This window comes from Rhea pennata, chromosome 3, assembly GCF_028389875.1.
Source record: "Rhea pennata isolate bPtePen1 chromosome 3, bPtePen1.pri, whole genome shotgun sequence".
NCBI classification, from domain to species: domain Eukaryota; kingdom Metazoa; phylum Chordata; class Aves; order Rheiformes; family Rheidae; genus Rhea; species Rhea pennata.
Genome location: NC_084665.1, coordinates 64,703,284 through 64,722,752, shown reverse-complemented (window position 1 = coordinate 64,722,752; position 19,469 = coordinate 64,703,284). Strand labels below are relative to the sequence as shown.

At 38.7% G+C, this 19,469-nt stretch overlaps 1 protein-coding gene across 1 annotated transcript in view; it reads left to right on the top strand.

Annotated features, from left to right (window-relative positions):
• The window catches only part of ARFGEF3 (ARFGEF family member 3), a 100,964-nt gene that overhangs the window by 23,339 nt on the left and 58,156 nt on the right, over positions 1 to 19,469 (top strand). Inside the window, exon 5 of the mRNA XM_062572483.1 lies at positions 16,128 to 16,196. Coding sequence (XP_062428467.1) covers positions 16,128 to 16,196 — 69 coding nt within the window. The remainder of the gene's footprint in view (positions 1 to 16,127; positions 16,197 to 19,469) is intronic.

Sequence of the window (19,469 nt, the reverse complement as noted above, 5' to 3'; positions counted from 1 at the left end):
GTTTGATGCACGTCAGTGCTTGCAACAGAGGTTGTTTGACTGAATAGCTGGGATTTTGCAAATAAATTAGCTGTTGTCTTAGAAATCTTCAGCTTAGGACAATACATAATTCTCTCCTTCCTGTTGGCAGATGTCAGTTGTTTTCTTTGCTACTTGGCTTGTATTTCCTCAGGTTAAATAGGAGATAGTTTATATAGAGAGTCAGTACCCTGATGGTCCCAGTTTTAGCAAACTGAAATAGGACAAACCATTCACTCCCCTGGAGCGCACAGATGAGTAACTTGTAGGCTGAGAAGTTTGTGTTTGGTATTGAGCATGAGCACTCATGAATTGGGTTATACAACCTTGAATTATGTGTGCCTAAGTATGTGTATGGATGTTTGAGTGTAAACTTTGTATTGAGGGTGTGTTGTGCTGTAGCCGATCGCTGGTGGAAGCTCGTTTTAAACAAACCTAGTGGTCTTTTCTCTGTGTTCGCTGTACCTAATATTATGTGTTTGGGCCAACTTACTTGAATGTCCTTTGCTTCTAACCATGCAGATCAGAAACTTTCCTGCTTTCCTGTGGCTGGCACCTTCTCTTGGTGAATATATGTTGCCCTCTCTGAAACTGCTGGGTATTGGTCAGAGGTATAAATTGTTTCTTTTCTTGGTTTTGGCTCAAAGCCAAAACAAAGCCTCTTTGCCCTGCAGCTGACATTGCTTGTGTGGAGCATGCATTTTGCACCAGAGCATTCAAAAGATTGAGCCAAGCAACAGGCAGAAGGGATGAGCATTGTGGGTGAACTGATCCCCAATTTATGGGAGCAGGCCTTTGCCCAGCTGTAGGTGTTACTGTGACACAGATCTGCAGCACCCCCTCAGCATGCTTCTTTCCTGCCTCTTTTGTCCCTGCAGTGAGAGAAGACAGGGCTAAAAATGCAGAGCTAAAACTGAGCGCTGCTAAACCAGCAGGCTGTCTTGGTACAGAGGACTTCTTTGCTAGTCTTTTTCAGCCTCCCGAGTATTCCAGATTCAGAATCTCCACATGCCAGGTTTCTTTGAAAACTGTGGCATGCATTTGTAACAGATTGTCCTCCACACTGTCCAAGAAGAAAATGAACACTATATTTCACCAGGATTATAAGTGAATATCTTTTCTTGAGTTGTCTTGATGGGTAAGAAATAAAGAAGCATACCAGTGAATGCCAGAACTAAAATTGGACTTATACTAGATTCTTAACATGTTCACTTCGGCGCCAATTCAGGGCAAAATGTAAAGAGTGTAAAAACATTCTTGTTGTCAGTGCACTGAGTGGAATTTTGATGTAGAAATGCCTTTTTTTTTTTTTTTTTAAGGTTCTGGTTAAAAGAATGGCAAAGTTGGGTGTAGAACTCTGGCTTTATCTTTACATTCTGAGAACAAACAAGACTTCTATTTTGATTTGAACATTTGTAGCTGATCAGAGGACCAAAAGGGATCATGAACAGGGCAGTTAAAACTCAAGAGGTATTCAATCTGAGCCTTGCCTAAAAACCCATTGAAGCAGCAATCTTTTTACATTGTAACCTGAAGGTTACAGATGCAGTTGCAATAGTGGAAGTTGTTGCAGAGAACTCAGGTTTGGCTGAGTAGTGTTGGAGCCTCCAGGGAGATTTCAGGCAGCTCAGCAACGCATCCCTTTTCCTGAATGTGCGGAAGCGTGGCCTCAAGGCAGCACATGATTGTGAACAAGATTGGGTTTTTCCATCCAGAGGAAGTTAAATACATCTTTATCCAGGGCTGATGTTAGACATTCCTGAGTGTCAGCATATTGGTGTGAAACTGGGTCAGCAATGGTACTGCTGCATGGTTGTTCCAGTCTCCCAGGTGTTAGAAATGCAGTTATCAAAGGTTCCACAAAAGCTTTAAGTTATGCAAAACAGGTGTGAAAAATAGAGGGTGCAGGAGTAGAGTCTTCACTGAGAGCTGCTGGCATGTAAGCTCCTAAGTCACTTGCATGCTTTCTTCAAGGTCCTATCCAAACTATCTCCTGCTGTTCCTAACAAGCATCTCCCAGAAAGTCCATCAAGCACCTACTAGAAATCAGAAGTTCACCCTTCACGGTTTATCCAAAGTAAAGGAGCCGAATGTTTATTTTGATGGTTCTTTGTCATGTACCTGCATGGCAGAGGTGAGCGTGAAGAGATCTCATTAGCTGAGGGGAGCATTCTGACAAGCTTTTTACGTTCAGGTGACTGCAAGCTGGGGTTAGTATTGAAAGAAGGAATGAGGCAGTAAGACATGGGTACAGCTAGCTGCCTTGTTTACTGTGCTTTTGGGAACAGTCGGTTATAAAGGGGCAATGTTAGAGGGAGTAGAAGAACTGCAATGGTTGCAGCAAATGAATGGAGGGGCGTGCTAGCTGGATCTGTGCTGGCACTTCACTGAAGAAAGGGAGCAGGTGGGGCCACGGCTGTGACGGTGGAACAACACTTATTTATTGCAAAGTACCTGATACTTCTTATTCTTAAGACTGAGCGCCATGGCATACTCTTTATACGGCCGGACTGGAGGATCACAACAACAGCACTTTGATGATGTTCAGACTTCAGGGTTTGGGCTTGGCCTTGGGCTGAGGCTGATGCTGGAACATGTGCTGGGCAGTCAGGGAAGCTCTGGACTGTCCGAATCCAGCTGCCAAGATGAACTCAAAACCTTAATCTCTCAAAATACCTCTGTCCTCTGCAATATGTGGCATATCTCTTACCCTTTCTGTAAACTTAAATGTCCTGCTTAAACTTCCAGAGAAGTGATATGCTGAACTCCTTGTTTATCTTTCTGCAAGAGACCCCATGATGTCAGTGCTACAAAGCACTGGGTAATTCCTATGTGAACAGCAGCTGGGTGCCCAAGTGGAGGCTCTGATCTTTCCAGTGAGAAGCAAAAAAGCCTATGAATTCTCTGTGACGCCAACGAGCACCTACCCACAAATAAAAGTGTACTAGCTGCATTTGATTTCCTACATATACACTGCAGCGCCTTTAACAAATTTTGTGTTCAGACTTGCATGTTAGTTAATTAGTATTTTAGTATTTCTTCAGAATATCTCAATACCATCTGTGTGTTCTCTGTAACTCTAATACGTTTAATGATTTGTTAGTATTTTCACATTGGGTACTAAACTGGGGTTACTTAGGTGCTTTTACTCATGTAAAAGGATACTGAGAAACCAGGTAATCCGGAAACTGTAAGCAGAGGGAGCAGTGTATCTGATGCAAGGCTGGCTTAGCATTCACTTTGCTGTTGCCACGATACTTTGTTATCACATTGAAAAGTCTTCTAACATATGTAGTATGTTTGTGCTTTTATGCTTAACTGGCTGCGTCAAGGGAATGCAGAATCATACCATCATTCAGTGACTTATTGATCTCCCTGTAATACAGCTGTAGCTTAATTGCAGTTTCAAATGGAATAATATACATATTTTTATTTGTATACTTACATCACAGTATCCATTTAAATTGGGAAGGAAGCAATATATTGATCACTAATCATATTCCATATTTCGTCAGTGATGCACCAGAATAACCCATTAGTCTATTTACACAGCTGCAGATTTATAGAAAAAGTAAGGGAAGATGTCATTCAGCATTTAACTTCTATCTACACAGTCATGGAATATGGCTATCTCAGAAGTGGGAAAAATTTTTGTGTGATATGGAATCAAGTTAAAATTGAGTGAAATGCAAAGGTGTATCTTATGCGGAATAGGGCTAGTTTTGGTTGGCCTTAGCACTAGAAGAGCAAACAGATGAATAGGCTGGAGCAGACAGGGATACTGGACAAGCTCTTCATTAGTTGAAGATGATCATTATATTTGGTTTTGTTCTGGAGTGGGTTTTCTTTAGTGTTTTGATCCTTTTCTTGATCTGATACTTCTAATTTCTTGCTTTAGATACTGACCAAAGGTTTTTTTGCTTTGTGTAATCAGACCTCTTTAGTTGTAGGAGCACATATGGTGTTGATAAAAGCACTATCAGATACAGTCAGATCAGAAGTGGAAAGGAAGCTCATCTATAACCAAGCATTTTGTTTTCTGTCTTTGATTTTGGTAATTTCTAAACTGTAACCCTGACTGTCTGTCTTAGAGGAACTAGAATTTAGCTCTGAACATAAATCTGGTGCCAAGGCAAGTGTAACCACATATGACCCAAGTGGGTAGGGTGGAAAGAACACAAAATTGCAAGGACTTCTTCTCTCTCTCACTCTCTCTCTCTCTCTCTCTTTTTTTTTTTTTTTTTTTTTTTTTTTTTTTTGTGACTTCCATTTATAAATTGACAGCCTTCTTAATAATGCAGTACCTCTTTCTGTCTTTTTATTCTTTTTATCTCTGTGGTAGCATTATTCTCAAATAACAACAAAAAAAAGTTTAATGAGCAATCTCAAATTAGCAAATGAGTCGTCACTCAGAGATCAGCTCTACAGATAAGCTGGACACACCATAATGAATGCAACTGTCATTGACAGTAAACCACCCCTTATTAGAAAGACATGGTTAGTATTTACAATTTGTCTTTCTCCTGTATCCTTTTGTTCTTTTTAGTTACAGACAAAATCACGTCATGTAATCCTATGCATGTCATTTCAATCTGTGCTTGGATTTTTCAAGAACTTCAGTGGGAAACAGAAGGTGAAATGGAAAATTAAAGTTAGATACAGACATTTCAAAGCAAATTGAGAATAATGACCATTTCTGAAGGAAACTCTGTTGTCCTTTTTGAGCTTTTTAATATTTGGTCTTTGTTTCACTATTTCTAATTAATAGTGTTATTATATGCTGGACATATGATAGGAATATGTATTACAATTCTGTCAATGGGACTTCCTATCTTTGTTTCTTACAGGCTCTGAGAAGATTTATTTACATGGTATTTGTGGCCACTGTACTGTGCTGTGCTTTGAAACAGATTTGAGTTTTGTCTGGAATAAAGAGATATTCTTTCAAAGTGATTTGAGAAGGAAAATCCCCATATTTACTGGTTGCTCATGGTGACCAGCTGTTTAGTTTAGGAAATGTTAATTTATTTCCAGAGACTGCAAGGTGAGTTTGTTAGTAGATTAGGTGTAGTGCTTGCTGGTGGGCATAAATTTTCCTGTCCTGTTCTGTAGGCTTTCAGTGAGGAGTCAGCCAAAACTATTTATTTGTAAGAGAAGTTTAATGAACCCTTGCTAAATCTGGTATGTTAAGGCAATCTTTTGTCTGTATCTCTTCACTGCTCCATTAACACAGCACTTGGGAACTCTCCAGCAATAATGCCAGGCAATCTTTTTTGTGATTTCAATTTTCATTCTGACTATGTCCATGCAGGATATGAATTATGAATTAGAGCTCTGTGGTAAAAATTGGCTTCTGTAGCAACAGGCAGAATGGAGCCAATAACTCTGCCTCTGAGATACTGTCTTTAGGTCAGGCATTCATAACTGTTCTAAGGTTGCTACTATAATGCTCTAAAGAAAAGCTATGTGAAACTTCGAATGACAAGAGGCATCTTCTAGTCCTTTGTCATGAATGTTTTATCTGTAATGACTAAATTCATTGGCAAGGCCCTGATAACGAAGTCACATTAGTCCTTGAGAAGATCCCTATTGAAGATGCATAAGAAACAGTAAGAAGTTTGGGGCCTATTTTTTTTTTTCTTTAGGTGTTTATTTTTGTTTTGTTTTACTGTTTTGACAATCATAGCTGGCCTATTTTTGGTTAAATACTACTATGTGGTTACATATCTGGGGAGGCAGTCCTGGTCTAATGCAAATGTTGGACTGACGTGGATTGTGTTTGAGCAGTGGAGCAAAACTTAGGGTTAGCTTTTTCAGCAAACTTGGCAGGAACTTTGTCACTGTTAAATAAGAAGCCTAACTTAAAAAAAGAAAAAAACAAAAAAACCCAAAAAACCCATTTTTTTTTTTTAAGACTTGGAGGGACTAGTCACATTTTTTTTTTTTTTTTTTTGGTTTTGCCCTCTGTGGCAGTGAACAAATTAGATTATAACTATTTTTCAGATACACAAATTATTTGATCTGAAATTTTGTCAGAATACAGCTGTAAAATCTCAGCCTCTGTGGGAGATTAAATTCCACACCCTGTTATATATTGGTAAACAAGCTGATCAGCAAAATAGAAGTGTGCATCTTCCCATTGTTTTAAGGTTAGTGTTTATGAAATGCATCTTCCTAGCACATACAACTTGCTTATGCTTAATAGGATGTCATTTGCAACTATTCTGCTTTGCCTTGAGCTGTAAAATAAAAATGAAGAGGAGGTTGATGGAAATGACATGGATTTAAAAGTATTTGTAAACTGTGTTATTCTGTATGATGCCTCTCTGAGATAAAGCATGTGTATCAGTTTTATTACAGGAGTAAAAAGAGTGATTTCACTGCCCATCAGAAATAAGAATTCATTAGTGCAACAATAAAAATGTAACTGGTAAGCGGAGGTAGAGAAGAGAGGAGCTGTGAGGAAGTCCCAATTACGTATATGAGAATCAGCAACACAATTACTGGTATCTGCTGTTAATATACACATTTTAATTAATATATAATTTTGGAATAATCACTTTTTCCTCTCAATATAGAAATACTATGTTTTAAGGAAAAAGCCAAAACAAAACTAATCCTCGGTTCCTGATGTAAATAGAATATAGCACAGAAGCCTATAGATGGGCCACTTGTATTTTGGGAAGAGGAATAATCCTTCTTACGCTGAAGATCAGTTATGAGAAAAATACTGTTCAGTTTTTCCTTTTCTGCAATTCATTATTGCCAACTTTTCCCAAAGTCACTTTACATTAAGTGCGTTCCAGCGAGAACAAGTCCCTTTCTGAATAGAGAAGGACCTGTTTCAAATAAAGTAATATAAAAAAATTCAATATTCAACCTTATTTGCATGCTTTAATGCAAAACTGGTTTAAAATTCGTACTAATAGTGAATATTTAACAGATGAAAGTTTCACCTGAGTGTATTCATTGTATCTTGTAGTGATGGTGCCTGATATGATCTGTGATAATAAATGATTTCTAACCAGTCTGTATTTGAGAGATGTATTTGCACTGTCAAAGAAGACGTAAAGACTTGCGCAATGTAATGCAAATAGCACTCTTTTGAGATCAGTCCTATCTAGGAATGCTATCTGGAGTTCTTAATGGCTCGTCAGCCTGACCTTTCAGTAAGTTTAATTGTTTTAATGTAGGCTAACTACAAATCCAGACTCTTGAGTTTATTTTTCTCTTTTTTTGCTTGTTCTTAAATGGAAGCATTTGTCTTGAATTAGAAACTAAGCCATTTTATTTATGTAGCTTTAACCAGGTTAACTCCAGTGGATTGAGTCACCTTGTGTGCTTCAAGATAAGGACATCCTTTCCTGAATCAATTGGGACGATGATATATGTCTGGTTTCCATACGTGAGACTGTGATATTCCTATGTAATTTAGAAAGAAACTCCCCAAAGAAGTTTGAATATATATTATTATATTTATTATATAAATAAATACCCGAGCTTCCTCCCCAATGGGTACAAAAGGATAAATATGGTAACGGCCTGGATGGGAGCTGCCTAAAGTAATCAACTGCCTAAAGTAATCAGCTTGGTATCTCCAAAAGCCACATTCTGGAACTAAAAAAAAAAAAAAAGAAAAAAGAAAAAAAAAAAATGTCTTTTAAAACATTTCAGCTGTAGATAAGTAAGCTTATTTCTCCCTTGCCTGAAGAAATTATTACCCACAACTTTTAGTTTTCCCAAAATTGCCACATTTGTGAGATTATAAGGCTGTTTTGGCTTGACGAACACGTTCATTCTGTCATGTGTAGGAACTGTTCCAGTTTGTGTATAATTGAAATCATTGGGATCAAGGGGAAAAAAAAGCGGAAATTAGAGGAATAATCTACCCAGGGGGCTGAGAGAATGGTGGGACAGGTAAGAGCGTAGGATTCCTGTCCTTGGTCCTTTATGGTCATTGCTCTTGCAGTCTCTAGCCTGAATGAGAGAAATGTTCTTTCTTCCAGGCTTACTTAGCAGTGGGATTCTTTCCAGGTTAGCTGATGAAGGAATGGTCTGTGAGGAGATTTATTTTTTATTGCCCATGATCCACTGTGATCAAATATTACCTTATAGTATATGCGCTCAGAGATAGAGGTAATACTACCCAGCTTTGTATGTTCATGTAGAGGTTTTTTGTTATTTTTGAGTGCTTGCAGCCAGCATGGTTTTTGTAACAGTGCAGATTTTCATACAGAAAAACTCTAGCTCAAAAAAGAGAAATGAGGAAACTTGAGCAAGGACTTTTATCTGAGAACTGTTCTGTGCTGTGCAGCATGTGAAAGCAATGAATCATGGGACTGTACCTGCAGATTTTCATATACCGTGTGGAAAGTGTCAGGCTCTGAAACATATAATGCCTACCTGGTGTGGAGGGGAACCAGGTGTTCTTGCGCATTTTCTTTAGTCATAGACATATACCAAGAACCTAGAGATCACTTAACATTGAAGAAATTAAGCTGGCAAGACACTGTATGGGGACATAAATGGATATAAAAACTCTAACCTTCATAAAACCCCATTTCATCTTTTCACTGCTGTCAGACATTATTTCTTATTGGTGGCAACAGTGCCAAATCAGGCCAGAAAAGTGGGCGATGTAACTCAGCACAGTGGCAGGGAAGGGTCACTTCCCAAAGCTTTTAGGCACAGTTGTACATGTACTGCAGATGTGCCACAGGCCATGTGCACGCAGCTTAGGCCATCTCCACTGATGGGCTTCTCAATGGATGGAGGCTCCTAGGCAAGGGCTTCTGCCACCACAGCTGTTATCATAGCTTGGTCCTGGGCACCCACATGCTGGAGCAGCTGAGAAGCAAGCTATTGCCCAAATGGGCTATACTGATGCCAGCTGAGGCATCTTCTCTGGGGCTGCTCATGTGTCCCTCTCACAAAGGGCAAAAAAACCTGGAAACTTAAGTTGCTATGGTGGCTGACATTACTACTAGAAAAATGGTTTGTCTTGCTTCTTTCAGTGTCAGTTTTCTGGATGCATATCAGGGGAGAGCCAGGGGCAGGCTGAAAGGCTCCATCTGAACAGCCTGTGGGACATGGTTTCTTAGATTGTCTCCAGACTATCTTCTTGGCAGTTAAACTGTTGTCTTCAAAAAGCAATCTTAATTTGTTTGTCTGTAAGTATGTTACTGTGCAAGAAGTTTCCTAAATGTAGTTTTCATGCAATCTTATGTGTATTTGAGAGCAAGGAAGTTCCTTTCCCTCTCTTCCACTCAACAAATTCATGTGTCAGGAGAAAATGGCAGCATTTTGTATCCAGAGATAAAGTACTGAAAAGTTGTATCTCTCAGAAATGATCTATGTTTTTAAACAGTTCTTAAAGAACATTTTATCTCTGAGAAACTAAAAAATACTGAGCAGTGTTTTTAACAGTTGTACTTTTTCATAGAGTTTTAACAGTCATACTTTTTCTCCTAAACCAGATAATGAATATGTTGTCTCTATATCAAGTCTGATAGTAACATGGTTTATGGTCGGGGGATATGCTTTTGAGATGTTGCTGTAGATTTTATGGTTCAGATACTCTATTGGCCTTGGAGAGTAATTCTAAATATAGTCATTTTCTTCCAGGATCCCAGAGAACCATTTCAAGCAAAATACCTAGAGACTCCCCAGCACCAGCAACTTTCCTTCCAGTATTCAGAATCCCTTTTCCTAGCTAAATGGCAATAGATGCTGCAGAGGGGTAGAGCAGGCTTAAGGGAGCTGGGGAGGACAGATGTGGAGGACTGGGAGCATGGGGACAAATGGGGCATTTTGCCTCCTCTGGGGACAGAAGAAGGGAGAATGAGGGAATACACTGGCTCCTGTTCCATATCAGCTCTGCTTCTACTTACAGATCAGTGTGTTGTCTTCCTTTCTGATCATTTTAACAGTGGATGCATGTAACTTCACTTTCCTTTGAGAAGCAAGTTCAAAGGGATGGGGCTGCAGCAGAGAAGCAGGGGCTTTGATGTATTGCTTTTCGTTGCCTGAGCAACGCTTAGGGCTCTTGGTATAAATTGCTGAGTGATTGAACAAACTAATCTAATACAGAAAGGAAAGCTTCAGCTAATGTCAGAAAATAGTGAAATTTATATCATACACACATGCAACCTGCATTAGTCACTGTGAATGGGTGGGCACTAATTTCCTTCTTTACTTGGCCTTTTTCTATAATTTCTTCTCTATTATCCTGTCACTTTTTTAAACCAACATAATTTGTGCTATGGAAACAATGAAGAAAACCCAATTGCTTATGCTTACCTGTATCTGAAATGATTGCCTTAAACAAAGAAACAAAACTTTCTTTTTTTCTTTTATATAGTCAGTAAATAGATCTATGTTTTGAGGTTTGTTTGGTTTTTTTGTTTTTTAAAGATTATCAGCTTAAAGATTCTTTCTGTTGGGTTTTACTGATCTCCTAATTAAATTTTTTTTATGGTGATAGGCTTTCTCTTCTTTGCATTTTCTATTCTTTACCTCACACATAATAATACTGTCTGCTCCAGTTTTAGGGGAAGTTCCAAGCACCCTGAGCAAACTGAATAGCACTTTATTTCATGACTGATCTATATAAATCTCTCTTAAAAGTGATATTCTTCCTTAACAAGAAAAGTAACATTAGAGCTGTATTTTTTTACACTTTTTTTGAGTTTTGTATTTCTTCTGTTTCAGTTTCATTCTGCTGATAGTTTAACTGTCTTCTGTTTGATAGAATAATGTGATATGCCCAAATATGCTGTAATCTGTGAAATGGGAAACTTGATCCCAGCTTTGCTGGTCAGCCTTTTTTTAATCTTCCATGCTTTTAAGTATTATAATTCAAAAGACAAAAGCCACTGCCAGAGCTGTTGAGCAAATCTGTTAAATTTCTATTAAGCAATTGCCTTAAATCATTTCTTTTCCCTTTTACAACTGTCCTACATAAGCAGAGGTTTCGCTTGGTTTCAAACCGCCATAAATAGTGTTCAGCAGTAGTTCTGTTTTAGTCTCGTGAATTAATGAGTATGATCTTCTGGGAATGTTCAGCATGTCACCACTGATAATTTGTGAGATTATTCTATAGCAGATACGATTCTTTTGTTTGAAGCTCTGGTGCACTCATAATGCTGAGTACCAGTTGCTTATGATAGCAAGGCCTTTTTGGGTTCACTGGTTCATGGAAGACACTGTCTCCTTTCTCCTCTTAACGAAAATCTGCTGTGTTTTACAGTGATACACAGTGGCACAGTATATCTCAGTTTATTAATGCTCTTCATTTCTTTTGTTCTTGTTTTCCTTTAAGGCCAAGGGATGCAATATGACCAGGTTACTCTATATTCTGCTTACTATGAAAACATCTCCTGTCCAAATTATTTTGCAGAAACACTGAATGTTTACTGTAAATGTTGAATTGAATGAGAACAAAAGGGTAGTCCTACTGTCTCTCCTGGGTGTGTTTTCTTTTTTTTTTCTGAGGGATGGAGGAAGTTTGAGGGGGTCCCCTCTCACACATATCACACAAGCGTACTAGCCCAAAAGTAAAATAAGCCATTAAGCACTCTCAGAGCTGAAGTGGCTGTGTGCATCCCAGCTAGGAGAGAAATGGATGCTCAGAGGATTTTGCCAGTGGGACTTTGAGTGCTGGACTAGATGCAGGATGGCAGTAGTGTGTGGATGTTGTACTTGGGCATTTAAACACACTGAAGTGCTGAAGTATCCTCAGGTGATGATAGATTAAAATTGCTTTCAAAAGTATTATACCTTATTCCTCCTTCTCATTTTTGAGGGAATATTGCTTAATTTCTTAAATACCATATTTATCTGATGTGACCCCCACCATAAGCTCTTCAATGTGTGAATGACCTTTTACTTCAAATAGGTACTAAGCACTTGGCTGACGACACTTAGCACTCTTATAACCTAGAAAGGTTCCCTCTTTTACAGAGCTTTTTACAATTATGGAGTAGGCATTGTAATGTCAATTAAATTCTGTTGAAGTTGGAATACTACACAATCATCTGATGTCAACTAACTTACAGTGTATTATCAAAAACACATATTTTTTTTCATGTTACCCACTGTGAAAACTCTGTGCGTGCAGTGTTGTACTGCTATTGGTATCCTAGGACTCTAGAGAATAGAATTTGTATTTTTTTTTCCATGACAAGCGTAGCCTCACCAGTAACTAAAATGTTTTCATGATGGATAAGTCATTTGTGGAAATTTGATCTCATCCACGCATTTACAAGACAGCACAAGCCAATTAAAGCATCCTGGAGGTTGTATGACTTTGAAGCAATCTCTACTGTCGTACAGGTCCATCCTTAAGAAACTTTAGACACTGTAGCAATGAAGATCTTGTCACAGTAACACATGGAGGAAGTTGATTTTCAATTATGTTTTGTACTGGAGGTGCTACTGGGAATTGCTTTGTAATTTTTTTTCCTGTTTCTGCTACCGGTGATTACCAAAGTAAAATGTCATTGCACAATAAAAACTATCTCCCCCCTCCCCCCCAGCCAGCCCCAGTACAGACTGCTTGAGTTACTGTGTACTTAAGCAGCCTATGAATTGTACTGTCTAGAGACTTGGTGTTTTTAGTAGATTTAAACACTTAAGTTGTTTTTCTATCCCACCTTTCACCCAGTAATCTCAAACGGAAGACTGAGGGAAGGCTGCCATCTCCCTGTTTGTTCTGTATAAAATGTGGAGACACACAAGTTAAAATGTCTGAAACATGGTCAGAGCTGTAAGTGAACCCTGCAGCAGCGCTGGTGCTGCTGGGAGCAGTCTTGTGCATTGGTCAAGGAGCATCTTTTTGATCTTAGGAGTGATTTGTTAAAGGAGACTTTTTTTTTCCTCTCTCTGAGATTTAAGTCAGCTTGCATTGTTTAGCTGTTGGAGCAAGCCAGGAATATGCAGGGAGTCTAACTGATGACTTGAATGTTTCTGTGATGTGATCAGGTCAGAGCATATGTCCTTTCTGTAGCTAGCAGGTTCCCTGCCCTCCTCTTAGACAAACAGTAGCATTCAGAACTTTGCAGACTTTTTGCTGAAATTCCCTTTTGCTTCAAAGTAAGATTTTTCACTGTCACTTCCTTATTGCCTTTGTACATGATGCAAGACTTTTCTATCATTCACCTGTTACAAACAGGTTATTAGTACATGTGACAGAAAAGGTTAGGTATATATCCTAACTGCTTGTGCTGCAGTTCCATAAAGATAGCAGATTTATTTATTTTCAAAGTGAGAGGAAAATAGATAGGGATTGTCACTTCGAAAGCAAAGGCTTATAAGAGTGCCTGTACTGGTTTTGTACTCCCCTGTACCATAGTGTATGGCTTCAAATTTTTGATCTGTGGAAAGCATTAAGCATTAAAAAGCTATACAAAGTAGAGATTGTGTAAGAGAGCAGAAAGTCACAAGAAGCAAGCAAATGTTGCCCAGTGAAGAAAATCAAGATGTGCAAACTGCCAAATTAGGTTCGTCATGGTTCTGGCTGTCCATCTTGTCTTTTAGTATGACAGCACAATATTCATCAGTGGAGGTGATATTGTTGTCTGTCTGGCTGATGAGTTGTATGCTATGCCTGTGTTTTACACAACATCGTAAGTAGAAAACAAATTGGAGGCTGTCATTACCATTTTTTTTTGACAGATGTTGAGCTCTCACAGTTTAATTAGTAATGTCAATAAAATAGTAGTCAAGCCCATAGTTGGATGCAACGCTGGCCAGTAGCTTAGAAATCACTCATTGCCAAATTAAATTGCTCATTTTTCAAGTTTTTAATGTTGCTGGTGTGAACTGAGCACTAAGTAAAAATGACAACCCTGAGCTTTTTATAATTAGCTGTTTACTTCCAAGCTGTTCTGTAGGTTTTGTCCTGTGGGTAGAAGAACAGCTATCATTTTTCCTCTTTGTTGGCATTCATCCATGTCCCAGCATTCAGAATTTCAGAGAAATTTGCTGAGTTTATATCAAGAAACCCAAACTGTAACAGTCTTAATCATTTATAATGAGAAAGAGATTTCCTTTTCTGGCAGTTTCAGGAGTTAGTGCTCAGGGACTTTTATCTTTCCTCCTACTAGGGAGATAGGATCTGTAACACTTAAAGATTAGAAAATCCATTTTGCCCGTTTTACAGGAAAAGGAAACTATGAAGAAGAAACTTACTTTCCTCTAATGCTAAATGTCCAAAGATCAGTCGGTAGTGAAATGCAGTTCTGCTGAGTAAAATATTTGTAAAGATGCAGTGCATTTCAGTGCATAGAAACTTTTCCAGCTGACTGTCAAAATACTGGAGAAGCATATAAATGTTTTCCTTCACAAAGTGGGACGTTCTTCTATGGACAGACTGTTTCATCTGAATTGCAAGAGCAAGTAGCCAATGTCCAAAGCCCCTCTTGTACTGAGTTCAAACTCCCCTAGTTATTGAATGCTTGCTTCCCAGTAATGGATTTTCCTCCCTGCTCTCTGGAGCAAAAGAACTGTGCAGAGGAGTCATTTTTCGAGAAAAAGATGCCATAGTAATGATCAGTGCTCAGTGGCTGTATGCTAAGCAGTACTATACTAAGGAATTGCCTCTTTCTCTTAACCCATAAATCAGCTTTTCTTTTTTCCCCATGAAGGCTCTAATGCAGTTTTGGAAATGGTCACTACCAAGTAAGATGATCCAGCTTGTGGATGCAGTCTGATCTAGTCTGCTGCTTCAAGTTGTTAAATTATAATTTTTTTACCATTTCACTGTAATGTGCAAACTGCACAACACAATAAAAGGTCAGAACAAATCATTCTTTAAAGAGACCTACAGGCAATAATCTTCCCAAACATACATCCCTTCACCTTTTGTTCATTTGTTTGTTTGCAAGTTCTGGTCTGACAAAGTTGTTTATTTGTTCTTCTTTCTAGGCTAAGGAGATTACCTGGGGTGGCATGCATCAGTAGCCATCAAGGAACCTACCTATAATATAAAAACCTATTACCACTGAGTGGCCTGTAATAAATAAGAGAAATAATTAACAATCAGTAACATTAAGCTGATGCCTCAAATTTCCTTGTGAAGCAGAGAACTGGAGGTTCTTGGGGCTGAGGAAGTTGCAGGAACCTCTACTTTAGTATTAATGTGATTGATATTTTCCTGGTATACTTATCCCAAGAAACTCAGGCTATATCCAGCAAGGCATAAATTCCCACACTGAGAGAATTTTATTCTTTGAAGTGGAGGGGATGGTAACTCAGACTCTGACAGTCTCCCTTCGTGTTGGAGGGCTTAGAAGGGGGGACCACAGTGTTGGAGGGAGAATATCTGCAGACATTGGCAGTATCACCCCACAGCACTCGTCACCACACCACCCTGTTTACCTTCCACACTACTCACCCTTAGATCACAGCACATCCCTACTCCTCTTCAAAGTAAAATGTTGGACAGGGCTTTTAGTCCTTATTCCCACTGCTGGGTTCAAGGTGGGTGAAACCTTCTATCATGGTTCTATTAACATTCTATCAACGCAGTGGTTTATGAACTATTTTTTAGATATTCTTTATCAGGTAACTGTAAAACACTGGAAACAATCTAGACTTAGAAATTCAGTCCATGCTGAGCAGTGAGCAATGGTTAGTTTCACATAATATGTTTCACATATGTATGTACCCATGTCATGTGAGTAATAATTTGTATTTTATGCATTTTTTTTCCTCCTTCATTTGTAAGACTAATAAAAAGAAATAGAAGGACTGATCATGAATTGTGCAAAGCTCATGGATAAAATATGATCTGATTTTGTCTGTCAAATCTAAGAGTAGAGTTGGTCTCTGAACTATCTTTTCTTGGCTAGATATAAGAGACAGCAAGTAATAATCCATTGAGTTGCCCTTCTGGGGCTAACAGTTACAACTTCTCAGGAGGAGGCAACTCCTTACTCCTGACTGTGCCATCTCCTTCATCCCAGTAACATGTGATACCAGAAGGCATCTGATGTCTGCTCTAAGAATGGAAAAGCTGTGGCTAAAGCACATGGGTAGGGAAGGAAATTGAGGCAATAACAGAAGAAATTTAAATTTTGTGCCTTTCGTCTCTCTCTCTTTGGTTCAAGGTCTTGCTCTGTATAACATACACCTCCACATTTGAGCTGAATGGGAGTTCAGTGTTGAAGATTGCTGAGGTGAGTGCCTTCATCCTGACATTGCTTAATGTGTCACCACTAGCTAGAGTGTGTCTTCCATACATATACTGAAATTGAACTAGTCCAAGTCACAACTACTTTCTTAAGGACCGGTATTACTTTGTTACTCATGTCTAGTATGATGAAATAGCTGTAAATTGAACAAGGCTGTTGGCTTGCATTGGAAGGCACACTTTTGGAAACTGAGTGACAATTGTATGCTGTAGTGTTGCATTTTTACAGTTGCTCATGTTTATTTTACTTTACCTTTCAGAATAGGAAAATGCTGTCTTTGGGTTCTTTATAACATAGCGCTATGATGATTCTTTACCTGGTGCAACATTAAAATTAACATATTAACATATTGATGAAATTAACAATTTCATCAAGAGAGGTGTGTAGGTTGTAATATGCCTTGTTAACATGCATCTTTTTCCTAATGCTTCTAAGGAAAGGATTTACTGTACCTCCAGATATATGGTGTTGTCCTGGTGCCACTAGTCACCCTTTTTTTCCCATTAGATTTTAGTCTGAATTAGATTTTAAAGGAGCTTTTGGTATAGGAAAACATACCTGCTAAGGGCAGGTTATTAAGCAAGAGTTTGTAGAAGTGTGATATCTTCAGTACAGCTGCAAATTACTATGCTGTTTATCCAGGTGAGAGATGTTATTGTTAACACGGTAAAGGGGAGAGGTAATACCTGTAGAGCAACATAAAGGTTATATAAAAATATCACTGACCTTTCAGGCACCATCCCTTTACCCCCAACATATATTGTGTTCTTTTAAAAGTAATGTGCATATAGCTAGTTTTACCAGGAAGTTCAAAAATTTCTAAGTTTAGAAATAAAATAGATCTTGCATTGTGCTATTGCAAGCTGAAAACAGGGTATGGGAATAAAAGGGAACTGAACAAAACTGGTTCACTACTGTCCTAATTGATTGCCAAGATACTGACTTTAAAAGGTGGGAATGCAACATAAATGGCTTGTGTATAATGCGTGTGGGGTAAAAAGTAGTATTCATTACATATGTCCTGCACAATTTAGAATGTTTTTCCTCTTGTGCTATGTGAGACTCAAATTCATGATGGGTGACTTTTTTGGAGGTTCTTATGAGCCCCATCAGTAGAGGCTGCAGCAGGAATGAGCTGAATTAGTATTCGTAGCAAGCCACTGTTTTTTCAGTTGTGCTAAATCCCAAACTGGAGAAAATGTGGATAATTTCTCCTGCTGCGGTTTTATGCAGCAGACTTTCTAACATGGAAGGCAAAAAGTTGGTGAAACCAGCTTAGTACCTGTCTGTGTACAGATACATGCTGGGAAAAAACATGCTGGGAAAATCATAGCTCTAAACCCTTCAGACTTCAGTCTTTCAGAGCACTACCTAAAACTGGGGAAAAGCGATCAAGCAGCCACACTTTTCTGCTGTAGACTGTATTAGAAATCATGATTTCTGTTCTGTCTGTGAACATGGATAATAATGTTCCTGTTATTCATTTAAAGCATCCTTAAAATTGGCAGTTTGGTTTCATAGGAGGAGTTAAATCCTACTGTTGGTAGTTGCACCACGCTGATTCTCAAAAGGCCAGGCTTGCTCTTAAAAAATCTTTGCTAGTAAAATAACATCAGTTAGTGCAATGATAGGTTGTCCTATCTCTTTAAAAGGAGCAAGAGCCCCAATGTAGATACAGTAATACTGACAAGATATGCCAGCAAAACCAATAAAACTTTTATTTCCTTCAAGAAATTTGGATAAGCAATCCATATAGAGCAAGTGTGTTTCCTTTGTGAATATTTGCAGGTATATCTGTTTTTTCCCACAGTCCTCAAGAAAATTCTGCCGTAGTGAATGCCTCGCTCCTCCTGTTTTGCAAATTCCTCTAGGCACATACATGCTTCCTCAAGTGCCTCCTGGCTAGGTTTTAGATAAGGCAAAGGCTTTAAAAATTGTGCTTAATTCTCCTTTGCATCTGAATTCTGCCATCTGTAAGCAGTAGGGAACAGAAAATGATTTTCAAGTCCAGCACTTTCTTGACTTCAGCATTTATTGTCTGTCTTGCTGTAATGGAAGGATGACAGAGAGGAGCTCTTTAGCTGCTATGCCCCTACTACTCAGTATTTCTTTCCAAGTAAGCCACTTACTTTCTCTAGCCTGCCCTACACAGCAGATTGGAGTCACTGCAGAATGAGAAAGCTGCTGCCTGTGCATTGGTGGGGTTACCTCTCTGAGGACTCTCCCTGACAGACACCGCTAAAGTCTGGCTGTTTTGCACATTCTCAGTTTGTGGATACAAAGTATTTCTGAATATTTTTAGCCTCATGTTAGTGAAGTACCCAATATGAAGAGTACTATATTTAGTAGCTTGAATATTGCTAGTATTGAAAATGGAGTAAATCTTGCTGTGTGCAACCTCTCACACTTGCCTGCACCCCTGCAAGAAAGTGTAATTCATGCTCTGACTGTCGTTTATTTTTATGTGTATATTTGTTATTCCCATCTACCTCTTGGTAGTTTGTTTTTGTGACTCTTTTGTATTGCATTTGCTAACCCTTCTGTGTTTTGCTCTTAGTTGTGTTTTGCATGCTATAGAGCTGGAAGTCCCCGAATGCATGAAATGATCAAAATGTCCATTGCACACCTCTTTGGGGTCCTGTGCTCTCGTATTTTTACTGGTGCTTCTTCATCAGTGGCTTTTCAAAAGGTATCTTGGTGTTTTTGAACACAGGCCTTCTGTCAGATTGGAGCTCAAATGGATAGTACTGGTGCCCATTAGTGGACATGGGAAGGGGAGAGAAAAAGGAGGTATCAACCATGCTCTTTCCAGAAAGTCAGCCTGCCTCTAAGAATGATATTTCATCAATTCTTTCAGTAACTCAGAAAAAGACATACAGCTAAAGAGTACGATTACGCAGCCTTTGCAGTGGGCTCCACAGCACTGGAATGGTTTGGCTCTTCCAGCTATGAGGTGAAGTCACTGTGGTCACTGAGCTTCAGGATTCTCTGTCCACTGGACTTCAGGTGATAACTGAAAGATGGGAACAGTTGCTAATAACAGCTAGTTATTAGCTAGTTGCTAATAATCTCTAGATTTAGTTGACTACTTTAAGGGAAGATATAAGTCATAATGTAGGTAACTCACTTAAAATATCATTATATCCAAGAAATTCAGTCATGCTTTCTTGTGCTCATGGCCCAACATAAAAAGGTCAAAAGAATCTTAATTGTTCTTCATTCTGTTTTAACAAATACAGAAGTGTGCCAGCAGTATGT